This window comes from Triticum dicoccoides, chromosome 6A, assembly GCF_002162155.2.
Source record: "Triticum dicoccoides isolate Atlit2015 ecotype Zavitan chromosome 6A, WEW_v2.0, whole genome shotgun sequence".
Lineage (NCBI taxonomy): Eukaryota > Viridiplantae > Streptophyta > Magnoliopsida > Poales > Poaceae > Triticum > Triticum dicoccoides.
Window position 1 is genome coordinate 590,606,043 of NC_041390.1, and position 19,716 is coordinate 590,625,758.

The window sequence follows — 19,716 nt, forward strand, 5'->3', positions numbered from 1 at the left end:
CAATGCACGTTTTTTGTGTGAATAGTTTAGATCAATACACGTTAATTGGGAAGTATATTAAATGCATGCGGATATTAAATAGGATATTATTTGCGTGTTATTATGTGATTATCACTATATTTGGCATGAAATTAACTGCATGCTAAACGTGTTGAGCGCTCGATATTGAAGCAATCTAGGTCGTTGGATTGATATGATTTGATGGCGGAGATTAATTGGATCTGCTCCTTTGTGTCTTTTTATGTTGGTATAGATATAGATATAGATGTGTTTTCTCTCCTAGGTTATTGATTCACAAAAAAAGGTTATTAGGTTTATTTTCTGTTTTATTATTTTTTTCATTTTCAGTTTACTTTTTCCTTCTTTCATTTTTTATATTTCCATCTTCAATATTTTCTTTCTCCTTTTATATGTTTTAAATGAATGAACATTTTATAAAGTTTGTGAACATATTTCAAATTAGTAAACGTATTTCAAATTTGCGATTTTTTTTAAATTCATGAACATTTTTAAAATTTGCATACAATTTTTAAAATTGTGACCATTTTCAAAGCCATGTTTTAGAAAAAAATCCAATATGTTTTATTTCAAGAACATTTCCAAAACGCGGGAAGATTTTTGAAATTGTGAATATGTTTTACAATTCATGAACAAATTTCAAAATCCATGAACATTTTTAAAATCTGTGTTTTTTCACAACCTTTTCAAAACTAACAAAAAACAGATAGCCGTTTTTTCCAGATGAGCCAGCAGCAAAGGAGCGAGCGAGTGGGAGCTTTGTGAGTCATCGGCCAATGCGCATTTTGGCGGCAATTCGCCACTAAAGGTGCTCCTGTTGCAAGGCCACACCATGAAATCCTAAATGATATTGAGCTGAGAAATGAGAAGGGCCACTGAACCGGATTAGCATTGAATGTGTATAACCAATTCCACTGTCAGCCTAGAAAAAACCAATTCCACTGTCAGCAAGACAGATTTAGGACATGATGTTGCGTTCTAGTTAAAGAGATGGCCTGGTCAGAGCAGGGAGCAACTAGTTAACGAGCGCTCCTTCGGGAGCCTCGCAACGATCAGCGCCACTTGGCGTGCTCTCAGCCATTTGCCACGTGTCGCGCTTTGGACGCTCCATTCGGATTTTGTTTTTTTATTTTTCCGCACGTGTTTTCGGCTTTTTAAACGGTTTTTTTTCGGGGTTTTCGACGTTTTAGTTTTTCCTCGGTCTTTCTTAGCTTTTCGATCAAAAAAAATATTGTGCGCGAAAAAATGCGTTTTCTTTTTTTTTCTTTCACGAAAGTTTATGGTTTTTCTTCCGCGAGAGGCACAGTTGTGTTTTAGCAAAAGTCACGGCTGTGCCTTTCAAAAACGAAAAAAAATACGTTTTCTATTTTTTCTTTCTTTCGCGAGAGTCACGGTTTTGCTTCCGCGAAAGGCACGGTTGTACTTTCGCAAGAGTCACGGTCGTGCCTCTCGGAAAGGGAAAAACAAAACGCGTTTTTTGTTTATTTTTCTTTCGGGAGAGCCACAGTTTTGCTTTCGCGAGAGGCACGGTTGTGCTTTCGCGAAAGTCACGGCTGTGCCTCTCGGAAAGGGAAAAAATACGCGTTTTCTGTTTTTTTTTCTTTCGCAAGAGTCGTGGTTTTGCTTTCGCGAGAGGCACGGTTGTGCTTTCGCGAGAGTCACGGCCGTGCCTCTCAAAAATGAAAAAACGCGTTTTCTGTTTTTTTTCCTTCCACGAGAGGCACGGTTGTGATTTCGCGAGAGGCACGAACGTGCCTCTTTCGTAAAGGGAAAAAAACCATGCTTCCGGTCCGATTTTTTCGCTCGGTTTTTTTCATCCGGTTTTTTCGTGAAAAAAAAGTTCGTCAAAACCTATCAACATGGGATCTAGTTTTAAAGATCTCGACGCGAGGAATCCAACGATGAAAACGGTTCGAGATTTGAACGCACGGTTTAAGAGATAAAACATTTTGAATAAACGGATCTACGAAAAAAGGGAAAACTCCCAGGTTGCGACAAGTGGCGCGCTGCATGTGCACCACTTGTCGCGACCTGGGAAAGTGGAGTGCTCTTTGCAACGAGTACTCCTTAATTAGTGATTTCAGGTCAGAGCATCTATTGTCGGACTTAGCAAATCTGACTCATAATCTAAAAAAAAAAAGCAAATCTGACTCATAATCTAAAAAAAACAAATCTAACTCATAAATGCTCGCAAACGTACCCAATCAGTGACCGGACGTGTCTGTTTTGAGCCTCTATTTGTTTGTTCACACATCTACACTTCTTATTTTCTATCTCATATGTCCGATCATTTGCATGTGATTGGTGATCGAAGAGAAGAGAAAGAAAGAAAATAAAGAATAAACAAAGAGAAAAAGGTGGTCCGGGTGGGCCGCGTCCTCCGTGACGGACTGACCGGCCACGTCGGCGAGCCCTCATATCCTTTCTACATATTTATGCTCAATACTGAAAGTTCACGGATAGCCCGAACGTATAGAAATGGTATGAGAGTTCCGATTCCACGCTCTTGTCCGGGCATTAACCAGGCGTTTTCGCAGACGTTTGAGGAGAATTTAAAACATCTAGATGTAGATGCTCTCACATGCGCCATAGGGCGCAACCCGGTCATCGCATGCGCCATGAGCGCAACGCGGTGATCTAGCATCGCTTTCATCCGTTCTGTCCGCGGCTATTATGCAAACAACGCTCAAGTTGCCTACCCAAGGGAAAAGGGGAGAGGCAGCCTACCCAAAACGGAATTATTTAGTACTACATGGGTGGACGAGCACTTACCGTATATGGAATAAGCCTCTGGTCCGAAAACCGACCGCGCGGCCAGGTTCGTGACCGTACACGCACGCATGCATGCAAACAATATTAATGCTCGAATTGCAACCACTCCTGCTCCTCCTCTATATATTCAACTGTCCTCCTCTGATCGGGAGCAAAGCAGCGATCAGGCTTACTGCTTAGTGGCAGTCATGAGGATGGAGCATGACTTCCATATGGCCGAAGGAGAAGACGACAACAGCTACGCCAAGAACTCAAGGCTTCAGGTCTCATACTGTATATCTTCTCACAGTCCTAATTTGATTGCTGGATTCAGCTGCAATTGCTCATAAAGATTTCCCTTCCCGTTTATCTTAGGAAAATGCCTTGGTTGAGACTAAGCCGGCTCTCCAGGAGGCCGTGACACAAGTGTACGCGGCTCTCCCCCATCCAACAATGACCATTGTTGACCTGGGCTGCTCTTCAGGCGAGAACACGCTCTTCTTCTCTCCAATGTGATCAAAGCGGTCGCCGACCATCTTGAGAAGCTCGGTGGCCGTACCGCTGAGCTCCAGTTCTTTCTCAATGATTTACCAGGAAATGACTTCAACCGCGTCTTTCGATCGGTTCAACGATTCAAGAACTCGATTGGTGGTATGTGTCGTCGCAAGGGAGAGGAGATACCTGCTTTCTTCATCGCCGGGTTGCCGAGCTCCTACTACAGGAGGCTTCTGCCTCGCAGCAGTGTTCACCTCTTTCACTCGTCGTATTGCCTGCATTGGCGCTCTCGGGTACCACCACTAACAAACACACGGCTTATTCACATATTTTGCTGCTAGAAAAAGGACTGCTTGCATTTTTTTTACCTTTAGTCATCTACATTGCTCCACTCAATAATACGCAAAAGTTGGTCAATTGATGGAGCCAAGTTGACTGGCTCAAAATAATGTCAATTTACATAAGAATCTCTATAAAAAAATGCTACATGCTATACACAGCTTCCCCATGGATTAGAGGGCAAGAAAAGACCATATCTCAACAAAGGAAACATCTACATTGCGATGACTACCCCACCATCGGTGGTAAAAATGTACCAAGAGGAGTTTGAGAAGGACATGTTGTTGCTCCTCCGTCTGCGGCATGAAGAACTAGTTGCAGGCGGACAGATGATGCTCACATTTCTAGGGAGGAAACATGGTGATGCCTACAACGGAGGTCTCTGCCGTCTACTCGGGCTACTTTCACGGTCTGTGCAATCACTTGTTGACGAGGTACGCGAGGATATAGTATATTTGTGGCATTTATATTTCAAAACTCTAAACTGTTACTAAAGCATACCGGTAATTATAGGGCCTCGTGGAGAAGGAAAAGCTCGACTCCTTTAATCTACCTTTGTACGGCCCATCGATGGAAGAAGTCAAAGCAATCGTCGATCAAAGCCAGCAGTTTCGCATGAATCATATCAAGCTGTTCGAGACCAACTGGGATCCTTACGACGATTCGGAAGGCAATGATGTGCGTGACAGTGTCCAAAGTGGCATAAATGTCTCCAAGACCTTGAGGGCAGTGATGGAGCCCCTGTTTGCAAGCCATTTTGGCGAATCCGTCCTCGACGAGCTCTTCAAGAAATTTGCATACAACGTCGAGGTGCACCTAAAGAAGGAGAAGACCAAGTACTCCGTCATTACTCTGTCGTTAACAAGAATATGAGGCCTATGTGATCGTTTCATGTGTGCTTGCAATTTATGTATTTACCAGCTCCCCTGATAATAAAATTATGTTTTATCTACATGATGCATCTACTTGGACACCCAACTCAGGTACTTCCACAACAAAATCTTTTTTTTGGATTCTCGTATTTCTTTTACCTTAAAGAACGTTGGAGTCACTATGGAAAGAATGATGTTGATGTGGGTTTGCCAGTCGGGGTGTTCAAACATATGGAGATAAACCGTTTAAAGGTTTATCCTATATGTCCGAGCACCCTACCTAACCCCGATATCGAGGAGGAAAAGGAGGCAGATGTTGCATAAGATGGTACGCTTCTCTCCCATTTAGTTGGTGAGATCATGGAGGTTGGATTGGATGAAGCAAGATATGGGTCCATGTATTTGTAACTTGCTAGCGTCTTCGTGTAAATCTAAGTTCCATTCTTCGAAAAAAGAAAAAGAAAACTGCACAAGAAGGCTAAGGTCACAAACCCCACACGGGTTTCGACACAAAAAACATGTTTTGAAATAGCATCGATCTTTTAGACTTGGCTGACATAAACATGTTGGTGATTGTGTGCATGAACATAGGTTGGATTTTGTGACGATTTCCATGGCTGGCATACAAGACTTCCTTGAGTATGTCCTCGAGCATCCGTCGAGTGGTTTCTATTACACATGGCATTGTCTACTGCACCGTGGAAGGACTGGAAGAATCTTGCTTGGAATACAGACCACGACCATGGACTTGTTAACCTTTTCGATTGGTTAAATTCAGATCAAATCTGACCCCCGAAATAGAGCTTACAATTCCACACAAAGCGTGTTGACAGTCTACGGACCTGCTCAAGACAAGAATAAATCTGACTTTCTATGAGAATTGGTTAGCCTAGCAAAGGATAACCCTCACCCCTTACTTATTTGGTGGAGGCTTTAATATCATGGAGGTGTGTTGGCCAAACAGACTAAAAAATTCAGCTTATTCAGTCACAAATGATCTTCCATACTCAATTGAAAGTAAGGTCTTTTAGACTTTGGTCTCTGAATTGAAAGTAGCTGTAATCTGTAGGCGGCAAAAGGGAACTAATTTAAACTGTAAGATAACTGAACATTACAGAATGGCAAAATGTTGCCATAAACAGAACTTGAGTGAAGATTAGCCTTGTAATCTTCACTTCTTGTTTAGACTCTCAAGTTGATATTTTGCTTGCCCTTCCTACTCATCATACTTGCGGATCGATCAATCTTTAGAAGTTTGGCCTTTGTAATCTTCATTGCTTGCCTATAAGAAAAATGAACATGCATATAAGTCGCACTTTGGCATTGTTTATATTCTGCTTGTGTCTGCCCCGCCAATGATCGACGCGTCAAAATATAGCCAGACTAGGCCAACACACCTTGCCATGCCAGTATTGAAAGAGGAAACCCAAATAAGCATTGGGAGCCAAATTACTGGTGTCTATCCAAACAGACAACCAACGCTCGGTCAATGCCAATTTTTTGGCTGGCACCTCTAGACTCTAAAGCAAACAAAACCATAAGTATGATGAGCAGGAAGGTGTGGTAAAATACCAACTCCCTCTAATGGTATAAAATCTTCACCCGCAGAAAGGGGTAAAATCTTAATAATAAAGAAAAAAATAAGTCTACAATAGAAGCGCACTTTTATAGGGTGAAAAATAGAAAAACAACATGGGTGTTGGATCTCCGACGGATGGCTTTGGTCAGCCATGAGAGAACTGGTGGGGGCTTTTCATATATAGCTGTTTGTCGGGGTGGTGGAGCCAAGTTGACAGCTCAAAATAATGTCAATTTTCATATTTACTGTTTATCGGGCGGTTTTGTGGTGGTCAAACCCGGTCAACGTGCTCAAAATCTGATTTAGGACCAAACTTATCCGGTTTTGATACTTGAGGGACCAAATACATACCAAAAAATCTTTAGGGACCAAGTCTATACTTTGTGGGAACTTGAGGGACCAAAAACATACTTTTCTCCAAAATGGTATACACGTTACATGCAGCTTCCCAATGGGTTAGAGGGCAAGAAAAGTCCGTACCTGAACGAAGGAAACATCAACATTGCGATGACTACCCCACCCTCCGTGGTGAAAATGTATCAAGAGCAGTTTGAGAAGGACATGTTGTTGTTCCTCCGGCTGCGACACGAAGAACTAGTTGGAGGCCGACAGATGATGCTCACATTTCTGGGGAGAAAACATGGCGATGCCTACAGAGGAGGTCTCTGTCGTCTACATGGGCTGCTTTCATGGTCCGTGCAATCTCTTGTTGACGAGGTACACAAGGATATAGCATATTTGTCGGGTGTAATACTTAAACTTTTTAAGTAATAAAACGCCCTTATAAAAAATAGCATTTTCTGGTAATTAACTCAGGACTCAAATTTGTCGCTAAAGCATACTGGTAATGACAGGGCCTCGTGGAGAAAGAAAAGCTAGACTCCTTTAATCTACCTTTGTACGGCCCATCGATGAAAGAAGTCAAAGCAATCGTTGAGAAAAGCCAGCAGTTTCGCATGAATCATATCAAGCTGTTTGAGATCAACTGGGATCCTTATGACAATTCGGAAGGCAATGATGTGCACGACAGTGTCCAAAGTGGCATAAATGTATCCAAGACCTTGAGGGCAGTGATGGAGCCCCTGTTTGCAAGCCATTTCGGCGAATCTGTCCTCGATGAGCTCTTCAAGAAATTTGCATACAATGTCAAGGTGCACCTAGACTCGGAGAAGACCAAGTACTCCGTCATTACTCTATTGTTAACAAGGATTTGAGGCATATGTGATTGTTTCATGTTTGCTTGTAATTTATGTATTTACCAGCTCCCTTGATAATAAAATTATGTTCTATCTACATGATGCATCTATGTGGACACCCAGACATGTACTTCCACAACTAAATATTTTCTTTCCTTTTTGGATTCTCGTATTTCTTTTACCTTAAACAATGTTGGAGTCACTATGGAAAGAATGATGTTGTTGTGGGTTTGCCGATCAGGGTGTTCAAACATATGGAGATAAACCGTTTAAAGATTTATCCTATATGTCTGAGCACCCCACGTAACCCCGATATTGAGGAGGAGGCGGATACTCCATATGATGGTACACTTCTCTCCCATTTAGTTGGTGAGGTCACGGAGGTTGTTTCGATGAAGCAAGACATGGTCCATGTATTTGTAACTTCACAATGTCTTCATGTAAATCTAAGTTCCATTCTTAAAAAAAAATAAACAAAAACTACACAAGAAGGCTAAGTGAAAGATCGTGGATGTCGCCTAGAGGGGGGTGAATAGGCGTTTTAAAATAATTACGATTTAGACTCGAACAAATGCGGAATAAACCTAGCGGTTAATTTGTCAAGCACAAAACCTAAAATGGCTAGGCTCACCTATGTGCACCAACAACTTATACTAAGCAAGATAAACAATTATGTGATAGCAAGATAAACAACTATGTGATAGCAAGATATATAACAAGAAACAATATTGCTCTCACAAAGTAAAGTGTATAAGTAAAGGGCTCGGGTAAGAGATAACCGAGGCACGCGGAGACGACGATGTATCCCGAAGTTCACACCCTTGCGGATGCTAATCTCCGTTTGGAGCGGTGTGAAGGCACAATGCTCCCCAAGAAGCCACTAAGGCCATTGTAATCTCCTCACGCCCTCGCACAAATGCAAGAAACCGTGATTCCACTAAGGGACCCTTGAGGGCGGTCACCAAACCCGTACAAATGGAAATCCTTGGGGGCGGTCACCGAACCCGTACAAATTGCTCGGGGCAATCTCCACAGACTAATTGGAGACCCCAACGCTTGCCCGGAGCTTTACACCACAATGATTGAGCTCCGAACACCACCAAGGTTGGGGCTACCTCCACAACTTAATTGGAGGCCTCCAACGACACCATGAAGCTTCACCACAATGCAATATGGCTCCGCGGTGACCTCAACCGTCTAGGGCGCCCAAGCACCCAAGAGGAACAAGTTCAAGGGTACTAAGCACCCAAGAGTAATAAGCTTCTCAACTTGTAATTTCCACGTATCACCGTGAAGAACTCAAACCGATGCACCAAATGCAGTGGCAAGGGCACACGGAGTGCCCAAGTCCTTCTCTCCGAAATCCCACCAAAGCAACAAATGCTAGGGAGGAAAATGAGAGGAAGAACGAAGAAGAAAACACGAAGAACTCCAAGATCTAGATCCAAGTGGTTCCCTTCACATAGAGGAGAAAGTGATTGGTGAAAATGTGGATCTAGATCTCCTCTCTCTTTTTCCTCAAAAACTAGCAAGAATCCATGGAGGGATTGAGAGTTAGCAAGCTCGAAGAAGATCAACAATGGGGGAAGAACACGAGCTAAAGAGATAAGGTTCATTGAGGAAGAAGACCCTCTTTTATAGGAGGAGAAAAATCCAACCGTTATGTGCTCAGCCCGCACACGAGCGGTACTACCGCTCGGGCGGAAGAAGCAGGGAAATGGAGCAACAAAACATGAACCTTGGGGCAGTAGTAAGTGGTACTACCGCTCACCCTAGCGGTACTACCACTGGAGGAGCAGAACACATGACCAAATGAGGCAGGGCAGAGCAGAGTACGGCAGCAGTAATGCAGTAGCGGTGCTACCGCTCGACCGGAGCGGTACTACCGCTTATAGGCGGTACTACCGTGCCTTACTGCCGTGCAACTGCTGCTAAACCCGACACGAAAAGTGCAGGACCCAAAATCGAGGCGATAGTAGTAGAGCGGTACTGGAGCGGTACTACCGCTACCGACCACGGTACTACCGCAGGGAGAAAACCCAAAACTGCCATAACTTCTTCATGAGAGCTCCGAATTGAGCAAACTCAAGCTTGTTGGATAGAGGAAGACGAGTAGCATCAAAACAACGGCTAGTTATAGTAAGAAGAGGTAGGGGAGGTATGCCAACAAATAGAGGAGTGAAACCTCCAAGCGAGAAGAACTGGCATAACCTCCAATATCAAAAACATCATAGAAGATGCGAGTGAACTCCGTTTTCGAAGAACTCGAGCATGTCACCAAGATGACCATAAGCTCCAAAACTCACAAAGAGAAGAACCAAACAAGAACTAATAAAGATGATGCAAGGATGCAATGGTTTGAGCTCTCTATGAATGATACAATCAAGCTACTCATCGAGAGCCCCCCTTGATAGTACGACAATCGAACCTAAAACCCGGTCTCCCAACTATCACCGTGAGACCAGTAAAATAGAAAACCTATCAAGGGCAAACCTTTGACTTGCACATGGTCCACTTGAGCTAGATGAAGACGATCTTGACTCCCTCAAGTTGGACCACCTTTCTTGATTGCGTTGGCTCGATGAAGACTAAATGATTGCTTCCCTATACTCCATTATGGGTGAGCCACTCTTCGGCACATCTTCACAAAGTCCATTAACACCACAATGAATGGCAAGCTTCAAGCACTTGATCTCTTCGTGATGCTTCACTTGAACTTGCACACGACAATCTTGATGATGATCACCACTTGATGTCATCCTCTCCATGGGTTGAGTGATATCTTCCACTTGACGCAAGCCCATGAACACGTACCTAACCCCACATAGAACTCTCAATAGACCATGGGTTAGTACACAAAAGCGCAATGGACAATACTTACCATTCCATGGGATCACTTGATCCCTCTCGGTACATCTTCTACGCTTTGTGAGTTGATCAACTTGATTCACTCTTGACTTAGTCTCGATCAACCTTGAATCTTTCCAACTCTCTTCATTTGGATGATGTCTTGAAGGTAAACATGAATGATCACACAATCTTCTTCTTCAAGACATGCTTACAATAAGCTCAACACTCACATGACCAATCTTAGAATAATTCCTTAATAGCACCTTGATCGACTCATAAACTCCTTGAAACCAACACATGGACTTCAAGAAATGCCTATGGACAAATCCTTCAAATATAACTCAAGGCAACTATTAGTCCATAGTGATTGCCATCAATTACCAAAACCAAACATGGGGGCACCGCATGTTCTTTCACTAAGGTCACAAACCCCACATGGGTTTCGACACAAAAGGCATGTTTTGACATATCATTAGATCTTTTAGACTTGGCTGACATAAACATGTCAGTGGTTGTGTGTGTGAACTTAGGTTGGATTTTATGATGCTTTCCACGGCTGGCATACGAGACATCCTTGAGTATGTCCTCGAGCATTCGTCGGGTGGTTTCTACTACATATGGCATTGTCTATCGCCGCGTGGAAGGACGGGAAGAACCTTACTTGGAATACAGACCACGGCCATGGACTTGCTAGCTTTTTTATTGGTGAATTTCGAATCAAATCTGACCTCCGAAATAGAGCCTACAATTTCACACAAAGCCTGTTGGCAGTCTATGGGCCTTCCCAAGACAAGAATAAATCTGACTTTATATGGGAATTGGTTAACCTAGCAAAGGATAACCCTCACCCCATGCTTATTTGGGGGAGGCTTTAAAATCGTGAGGTACCAACAAGAGAAAAATGACGGCCCCTTTGACACTTACTAGCTTTTTTCATTGAACGTTGTAATCAACAGTTTGAATTTAAGGGAAGACAGTATGTCAAGCCGGTAGTACACAATCTTTTCCTTCCGACATATGAGAATCTTGATAAGGTACTCATGGATACCAAATGGGAATTGCAATTTCCTATGGTAACCGTGTGTGCACTAGAGCGCATCGAGAACTTTTAGAGCATGCACACATCATTCTTGATTCTAAATCTACTAGCCGACCTCCGCTCGCCAATCCTTTCGTTACAACGGGAGGGCTTTGCAGACATAACTAAGAATGTATGAGAGAGACCCTTCGTTGGTAGTTTATCGATTTAGAGATTAGATTTTAAAATAAGGGCTACAAGGAAATTCCTGTTTGGATGGGCGAAACACACCAATGACATGTACAAAAAAGAGAAGCAACATCTTGCCACCATTATCGACGACCTTGATAAGATTGCTGCGACTCACACTTTGTCTCGAGAAAAAGTTTGATATGAAAATTTTAATCTGATGAAAAAATCGCACATCTATTGCAAGAGGAGATCGAATGGTACCAAAGATTCAATGTCGATTTCATTTTTGGAGGGAGATAACAATACACGATACTTCCAAATGATCGCCAATGGGCAGTGTTGACGTATAATGTGCTGCCTAGTCTCTTTCACCAGATCGGTTTTTTGGTTAAATTGGCTAGAGCATACACTTCTACATGGTATCAGAGCCAAGATGTCTTGAGTTCAAGACCCGGCTGACGCAATTAAATTGTAGCCCACTTTCGGTCCACATTTAGGCCTGAGAGAGCCACACGTGAGGGGGAGTGTTGACGTATAATATGTTGCCTAGTCTCTTCCATCAGATTGGTCTTTTGGTTGCATTGGCTAGAGCATGCACTTCTACAGGCAGCACAGGAAACAATGCATTTTAGTGTCCATCAAGATGAGGGAAGGATCAAAGGCTAGGAGGATCTTAATCGATATATTACAAGATACTACAAATCTCTGTTGAGAGCTCCAGACAAAAGAAAACGCACCCTAGATGAGGCACGAACGGATGATATTCCACAAATCACGACAAAAAGAGAATGATATCCTCACGGCCCCTTTTTCTGAAGAGGAGATTAGAGCTACAGTGTTCCAAAAGGAACACTAAAAAGCTCCAGACCCTGATGACTTTCATATAGAGTTCTATCAAAACTTCTGTGATGTTATTAAGACCAATCTCATGGAGTCATTCGGTTTCTTCACGCTTAATTTTGGAGAGATTGTTTTGTTCACGAAGATTAAGGAGGACGCTGACCGAATACAAAAATATAGACATATTCGTCTCCTTAACTCCAGCTTCAAAATCTTCACCAAAGTTACTACTAATAGGCTCAATGCGGTTTCTAATCATGTTGTTTGGCCATCTCAAATGACGTTTGTGCAAGGAAGGGATATACTCGATGGGATAGTAATCCCACATGATACCGTGCACGAGATGTACCAAAAGAACATGAGTGGAGTAGTATTCAAGATTGACATTGAAAAGGCTTACGATAAAGTCAAATGATTGTTTCTCCAATAGGCCCTAAGAATGAAGAGTTTCTTCAAGAAATGATGCCCGCGGATCCAAAATTTCGTTACCGGAGACAATATGGTGCTAGAAGTCAATGATGGCAGAGCCACACATGCCTAGTACTTATCCTCTTTTTTGGAACTTTCTAGTTCTGCAAGTGTCATGATTAATTATATTTTTACATGTTGGTTTCTTTTGTTAGATTCTTATGAAACTTTTGTATTTGTTATAGAATTGCATAGTTTTGGTTCCTCCTTGATCAAGAAGACCTGTGATTGTGTTCTTGACTATAGCTATTGTTATACCATGTTTTCATGATTTATGTACAACCACAAAAAATACAATTATTTATGGACTAATCCAAACTCACAGTTTCATTTGAGCTATGTGTTTGTTTATGAGGTTAATTTTATTAGGGATGCCATTACAATCGCAAGCAGCTAGGAGGGTTTTTCGATTCAGTTTGGGAGCCAAATTATCGGTGGCTATCCAAATGAACACCCAACTCTTGGTCAACATCCATTTTTGGGCTGGCACCTTCAAGCTAGGAAGGTGAGGCAAAGCTTACCAACTTTTTAACAATGGTAGAATATTAATAATAAAGAGAAAATTACAGCAACAAAAGATGAATAGCAAGAGTGCAAGACTACAATAGAAGCAGACTTTTATATAGGGTGAAAAATAGAAAAAAAAGACGAATGGGGGTTGGATCTCCGACGGATGATTTTGGTCAGCCACGAGAGCTGGCGGGGCCTTTCTCATAGAGCTATTAGTAATCGGGGTGGTTTTTGCGAATTTTACAGAGCCTCCCCGAGCTCCGGCGTGGCCAGCCTTGGGCGATCCATCCGATCTAACGGCCCACGGACCACGGCCGAGCTGATCCTGTTGCAGTCTTTCCCCGGCCAACCGCTGAGGCGCCGACGAGTCAACAAGCTTCGAGATGGCGTCGGCGGCGGCGGCGGCGCTGGCGGCGGCGGGGAAGCGACAGTTACCCGAGGACGACCTGTACCTCATCCTCCACAAGTCGGTCCCTCTCCTCGCCCTTCGCGCCGGCTCGCCGCTTCCCCCCGGCCCGCCCTAGCTAGGGTTTTGACGCGCCGCTGAATCTCCCCGCAGGTACTCGCCGGCGACGATCCTGACGGCGCTGCAGGAGGTGACGCAGCACGCGCAGCGGAGGAGCATCGACTGGCGGGCGCTGGTGGCCAAGACGGCCACGGGGATCACCTCCGCCCGCGAGTACCAGATGCTCTGGCGCTACATCGCCTACGGGCACGACTTCGTCGAGAACGTCGAGGACGGCAGCCCCCAGCCGCTGGTTTGTACTCTTGGATGGATTATCCTGTCAGTTTAATTTCGGCTAGCTTCAATTTGTGTCTTCTAGCCAGTAGTGTCGTGTCAGGAGCTGTTAGATCTTATTAAGAGGTTGGTGTATAGAAGAAATTCAGTTTGTTCTACTGTTGCCTTATCTTTTCCTAACGGTATTTGTGGTGCTTATGTTGCCCTGATTGATCATGGCAGGGTGATGAGAGCGACTTGGAGTGTGAGATTGAACCATCTCCTAAGCCGAGCAACGAAGCCGCAGCTGAGGCCTCACGGTTCGCCAAGGTACCGCATTTTGTTTTCGTCAGAAGCATTTCTATCTGTACTGTAGCCGATACGTTTCATTTGCCTATCAGATGCTCCTTCTCGATTGAGGATGCCAAAAGCCTAATTTTCTGTTTCACCCCTTTGCCTTGTTTATCTGTGCTCATTAGGAACCCATAATCCCGGACATATGAACTTAAACACCATCAGTGTATTTAGTAATTACATATTTTTTCTTTTATTTGATTCTTTGATCAAGCACATCCGGAATCGAGTGCGAGATGTGCACAAAGTTTTGTTTGGCATCTGCTTAAGGTCATTGTGTCCTGTTGTACCACAAATCAGTATCCAATGTCGTGCTATGTATGCTACATAATTATTGGCTTGTCCATATAGATCCTTTGTTATCTTCTTATACAAAGGAGTTGCAAGGTGTGACCTACTTGGATTTACTTCCTAGTAATGCTGTTGTGCACTAGGAGCTTCATGTAGTAAGCGTGTAACTGTGACATATTCAGTACTGAGTAAAGTGCATCTGCCCTCCTAAAAGTATTGAGGTGCTGTTAAATTAGTCCTAAATATATGAAAGTGCAGATTCCGGTCCTTATAATATTTTAGGTGAGTCTTCACGGGTCCGGAGCAACCCAGCTCGTTGCTGACCGGCACTCATGGTGCTTTGACCACAACCAAACAGCCAGAATGCTGCCATGGCAGGAGTTTTGCTGCAAAGGGAGCTTAATGTGGTGAGCTGAGCTGCTCAGGACCCGCGGTAACTCAGTTTTAGGCTGTGTTTGGTTGCAGGAATCTTGTGAAGATTAGTAGAAATCGCGGGGCAATCTGGTTAGATTCCTGCATTTGGCATAACCACTTGGAATGTTTGTTAGAGACTACTCCCTCCGTCTGGGTTTATTAGGCCTCTCAGCATCACAAGCATGTCCCCTTTTATAAGGCCCCACGTTGGAAAGGTGCATGCATGCAACCATTTCATTGGTTGTATTGAAAGCTATTGTTGTTGGTGCCATGGCTGAAAAGTTAATACACTTCATGTGTGCTTTTTCATTGGCTGCATGCATGTGAGAGAGTGCATTGGGAGTGAAATGGAAGAATTAATGTGAGCAAATTACTATGTGTCTTGGTCTAAGAGAAGTTGTCTTTAGGCCTAATAAACCCGGACGGAGGGAGTAGATTACTATGATAGGATTCCAGTTGTTTGGGACCTATGGATTCCTTTTGGAACAGGTGGCTATCTCGTCCTAAAAAACGCTAGACTTAAGATATTAGTTCGATTCAAACATAGTGATCGAATTGTACTAATCTTGTGAAGCGCTTTGTGTCCATCCCATTTAGGGCTTCAATCATACTGTATATCCATGCCATGCCTATGTACTAATTAAAACTCATCCAACTAATGGTCTTGGGACAATTCAATCCATCATGTCCTGCTATTTCACAATGCGACCTTGACATGGTGTGCAACCAATTCCTTCTTGCATTTGCATTGTTAAATTAAACATACAGTTACTTGTTTTGTTGAAATTGTACTTTCTTATTAACACTAGCTCCAGTTTTCGTTGAAGATTGATAATAACCCTTGTGCCCTAATTTGGGCTTTATTCTGTATAAGTTAGTAAGATACAGATTCTTTCACAGCGTGCCCTTATTTATGCTAAAAGCAGCCTCATCAGCAGTGAAAGAACAGCTTCCTAACCGAATAAAACTTTCTAAAGTCAAACCTAGCGGCCTTGCAATGATAAGTAGTTCGGTCTAAGAAGTGTGTTGTTATAAAAAATACTAGCCGAAAAAGCAGTTCCATTTGAATACTCTGCTGTGAGAAAGAGTTAGATCTTACTAATCGACAATCTGAAAGTCTATGTCAGAAAGGGACATAAAGAAATAAAACAAGTCTTTGAAATACATCAGTATTAATCTACAATACATTGTTTCATTAACAGGTTATATTGCACCAAATGACCAAAACAACTCGATTTTGTATCCGTTGGAAAACTTTAAGGGTAATGTCATATTCCCAATTATCTCATTACCATGGTAATATTCCTAGTAATTCACACATTCCTTTCAATCTGGTTTTCTTAGAACCAAATGCCCCCTTAAGGTACCGCAGGGACCGGAATGTGCACTTCAATCTCTACCTTTATATGCAGAAAGACAAAAATTAAAGTGTCATAATGTTCACACCCTCCAGTTAGAAAAGGGTAGCTATCATGTTTGCCCCCTCTAATGACGAAAGAGTGGCAGTACATGATATGTACAGTCAACCTTGTAATCTTTGGCAGTGAATATCTTTTGGGATATTAAATTAGACAGATAAAAATAATAATCATAGATTTTTTCTCAAAAAATGCTTTTAGTTATGAAAGTTTTTTAATTCTTATTGCAATTGAAATCAAGTATACTCACAGTTGTATTTGGGGACCATGTCTACACTCTACACCCAAAATGTCATCCTTCTATCACTGGCATATTAGTCTATAAAAACAGTTCTTATGTCAGCTTCCATTTCACTTACGTAAAATAGTCATCATTTATGGAAAAGGCAAACCTCTAGTTTTATTAGCAATTTCGTATTGATTACTAACTATGTTGAGTGTAATGCAGTCATGCCATGTACTATTTGCTCTGTTGCATATTTGCACTTCATTTCTTGTTATCTTAGATATGCACAATGTACTTGATCCTATCATATAAATTGCAGATCTTGATGTATGGACCTTCACGCGAGCAAGGTTCTAGTCATCGTGCTAACTCAGATGTTCCTCTGCTAAACACTCCAAATGAAAAGATACCACGCGTTTCATCTGACAAACAGCTTGCTCAGAGCCATCGTCTAACAAATGGTACAGGTCCAGTTTCCAACTCAAAGCAGGCACCCCATACAGGGTTATCTCCTGATTCTTTTGATGGGAATGGACCTCATAATAAAAAGACAAAGAAGACTAAAGCATGGACTAAGGATGAGGATGCAGAGTTAAGGGCTGGTGTACATAAGTGTGGTGAAGGAAATTGGCTGGACATTCTGCGTAAATATAACTTCGATAGCACAAGAACTTATGGTCAATTGTCTCAGGTAACTCTATGGTCACCTTGTAAAATGCATACTACTTCCTCTGTCCCAGAATATAAGAACGTTTTTGACACTATGCTAGTGTTAGAAACGTTCTTATATTTTGGGACGGAGGGAGTAGCATCTATTATTGTCCTGCAGTTCATCATTGTTTACATCCATTCAGTTTACCTTAAGTTTTCCCGACTTGTAATAACTTGGTAACATGCTTTGCAAATATTCTAAGGTAAGTAGGCAAATACATGTGCCTCTTGCTGCAGTAGTTATGTTGCTTTGCTTGTGATCTGTGCCTAGATAAAGTTCCATCTCAACCTTACTTGGTCTGTTTGTTTAGTTCTCATTCGCATATAACTGATGCATAGTATAATGATTAGCTTTATGGGATATCCATGTCTCTCCGTGTACATATTTCTCTGTAGTGTAATTAGGTAATGTGTGCTGTTCTTTTCAGAGATGGGCAGTAATTAGCAGGCGTCAAGCAACAACCAAGCCTGCTAAAGCTAAACCAGTCACCGGGGGATATGATATGAAAGCTACTCAAAAGGCATTCTTTATGGCTCTTGATATGCCTATGGGGAAGCCTGGTGGATTGTCTACATTAAGATCAGGTATTTATAAAAATCTTATAAATTGTCAGTACAGACAGCTCTCTCATTTAGAATAATGCTTCTTTACCGAAGTGTCAACAAGTCAAACATTGTTCTATAGCTTCGTTGCGTATCTGAGATGTAAATCCATTCTGGCATCTTTGGAGTGCCTTGTGCTAGCCTTTTGGTGCTCATTGAAGCTTTTTCATGCAGGAGCTTCACAACAAAGCACTCAACATCCTGCTCCAGTATTTGGTGCTGCGGCACCTGAGTTAAAATCTGCAACATCCTCTTCATCATTCTCGTTGCCAGTACCAGTGCCAAGTGCAGCCCCTGGGCCTGTGTCAGCACAAGTGCAGGTTCAACCTCCTCGGGCGCAACAAGTTCCTTCTCAAGCTGCGCCCTCAAAAGTGTCAAATGCTTCAATCAAGTCACGGAATAGCTCTAAGAAGCAAACTGCACAAGCAAATCCTACAAATGCTCCTTCCTCTATACAAGCTGCAGCTATTGCTGCCGGTGGACGAATCGCCACAGCAAGCATCGCCACCAATTTATTGAAAGCTGCACAATCCCCGCAAGCTGTGCACATAAGATCTCGAGGAAAAGGGTCTTCAAAAACTTCTACAAGCTCTAAAGCCTCCACCATGGCTGGTGAGCCTGGAACACAGACTGGCGGTGCTCAACACCCAGAACTTCCAAACTGCAGTGCCCCTACACAATCTCCTACGGTTTTGATAACACAGTCAACCGAGCAAGTTAATGTTGTACCAGAAGTTGCAGGAGTTAATCCCCCGGAACAATCTGCTAGTGCACATTTGTTGGAACCTGATAGAACATTGAGCACCACACCAGTGCCTGGCCCATGCGACAATATGGAGATTGATGATGACTCAACATTTTGTGTAGTCACGATGGAGGACTTGTTTCCTGAAGACGTGAAGCAGCCAGAGACAGTGAAGCAGCCAGAGATGGTGAGGCAGCCAGAGACAGTGAGGCAGCCAGAGATGGTGAGGCAGACAGAGACGGTGAGTCAGCCAGAGATGGTGAGGCAGACAGAGACGGTGAGGCAGCCAGAGATGGTGAAGCAGCCAGAGACGGTGAGGCAGCCAGAGATGGTAGATCCCAAAGCCGAGGAGATGATAGATCCCAAGGATGCTGACATGCTGGAGTTCGATCGCTTTGTTGCCCAAGGATGCTTGACTACAGATTATTCTGATAAAAGCAAAGGTGTCAAAATTGCTCCTGGAGCTCAAGGAGCTACTGCCAGCCAGAAGAAGAAGCAGCTACCCACAGTTGGGAAAAGCATCCCTGTGTTTAGAGCACCAGTAACCATGAAGAAGACCAAAGCTCTACCTTCACATGGGGCGACGCTTGCATCAACTGTCGCCTCTAGTGGCCTTGTTGGCACAGGCAATGCTGGTGTGCTGAGTAAAGCAATATATCGGAAGCCAGCTGGTCCAGGCACCACAGGCAAACAAAATAGGTGCCAAGAAATTATGGCTCAGAAGCAGCATGCTATGAACTCAAATAGTAGCGCAATGGCCAGGAATGCGGCTGCCGGCACCGGAACACCAGCCAGGAATGTGGCTGCCGGCGTTGGAGCACCAGCCAGGAATGCGGCTCCCGCCACCGGAACACCAGCTAAAAGTGCGGCTCCTGCCACCGGAACACCGGCTAAAAATGCGGCTCCTGCCAGTGGAACACCAGCCAGGAACACAGCTCCTGGCACTGGAACACCACCAGTCAGGAACACGGCTCCTGGCACTGGAACACCACCAATCAGGAACATGGCTCCCGGTACTGGAACACCATCAGTCAGGAACACGGCTACCGGCACTGGAACACCACCAGTCAGGAACACGGCTCCCGGCACTGGAGCACCACCAGTCAGG

General features: G+C 43.4%; 1 protein-coding gene and 1 pseudogene across 1 annotated transcript in view; both read left to right on the plus strand.

The window, feature by feature from the left end:
- The first annotated feature begins 2,978 nt into the window (after window positions 1-2,978).
- Window positions 2,979-7,268, plus strand: LOC119316048 (annotated as a pseudogene).
- Window positions 7,269-13,398: 6,130 nt separating this feature from the next.
- Window positions 13,399-19,716, plus strand: part of LOC119318204 (mucin-5AC-like) — a 7,097-nt gene continuing 779 nt past the window's right edge. Inside the window, exons 1-6 of the mRNA XM_037592724.1 lie at window positions 13,399-13,594; window positions 13,688-13,886; window positions 14,090-14,176; window positions 16,869-17,240; window positions 17,689-17,845; window positions 18,038-19,712. Of these exons, the coding sequence (XP_037448621.1) occupies window positions 13,512-13,594; window positions 13,688-13,886; window positions 14,090-14,176; window positions 16,869-17,240; window positions 17,689-17,845; window positions 18,038-19,712 (2,573 nt within the window). The 5' untranslated portion in view covers window positions 13,399-13,511. The remainder of the gene's footprint in view (window positions 13,595-13,687; window positions 13,887-14,089; window positions 14,177-16,868; window positions 17,241-17,688; window positions 17,846-18,037; window positions 19,713-19,716) is intronic.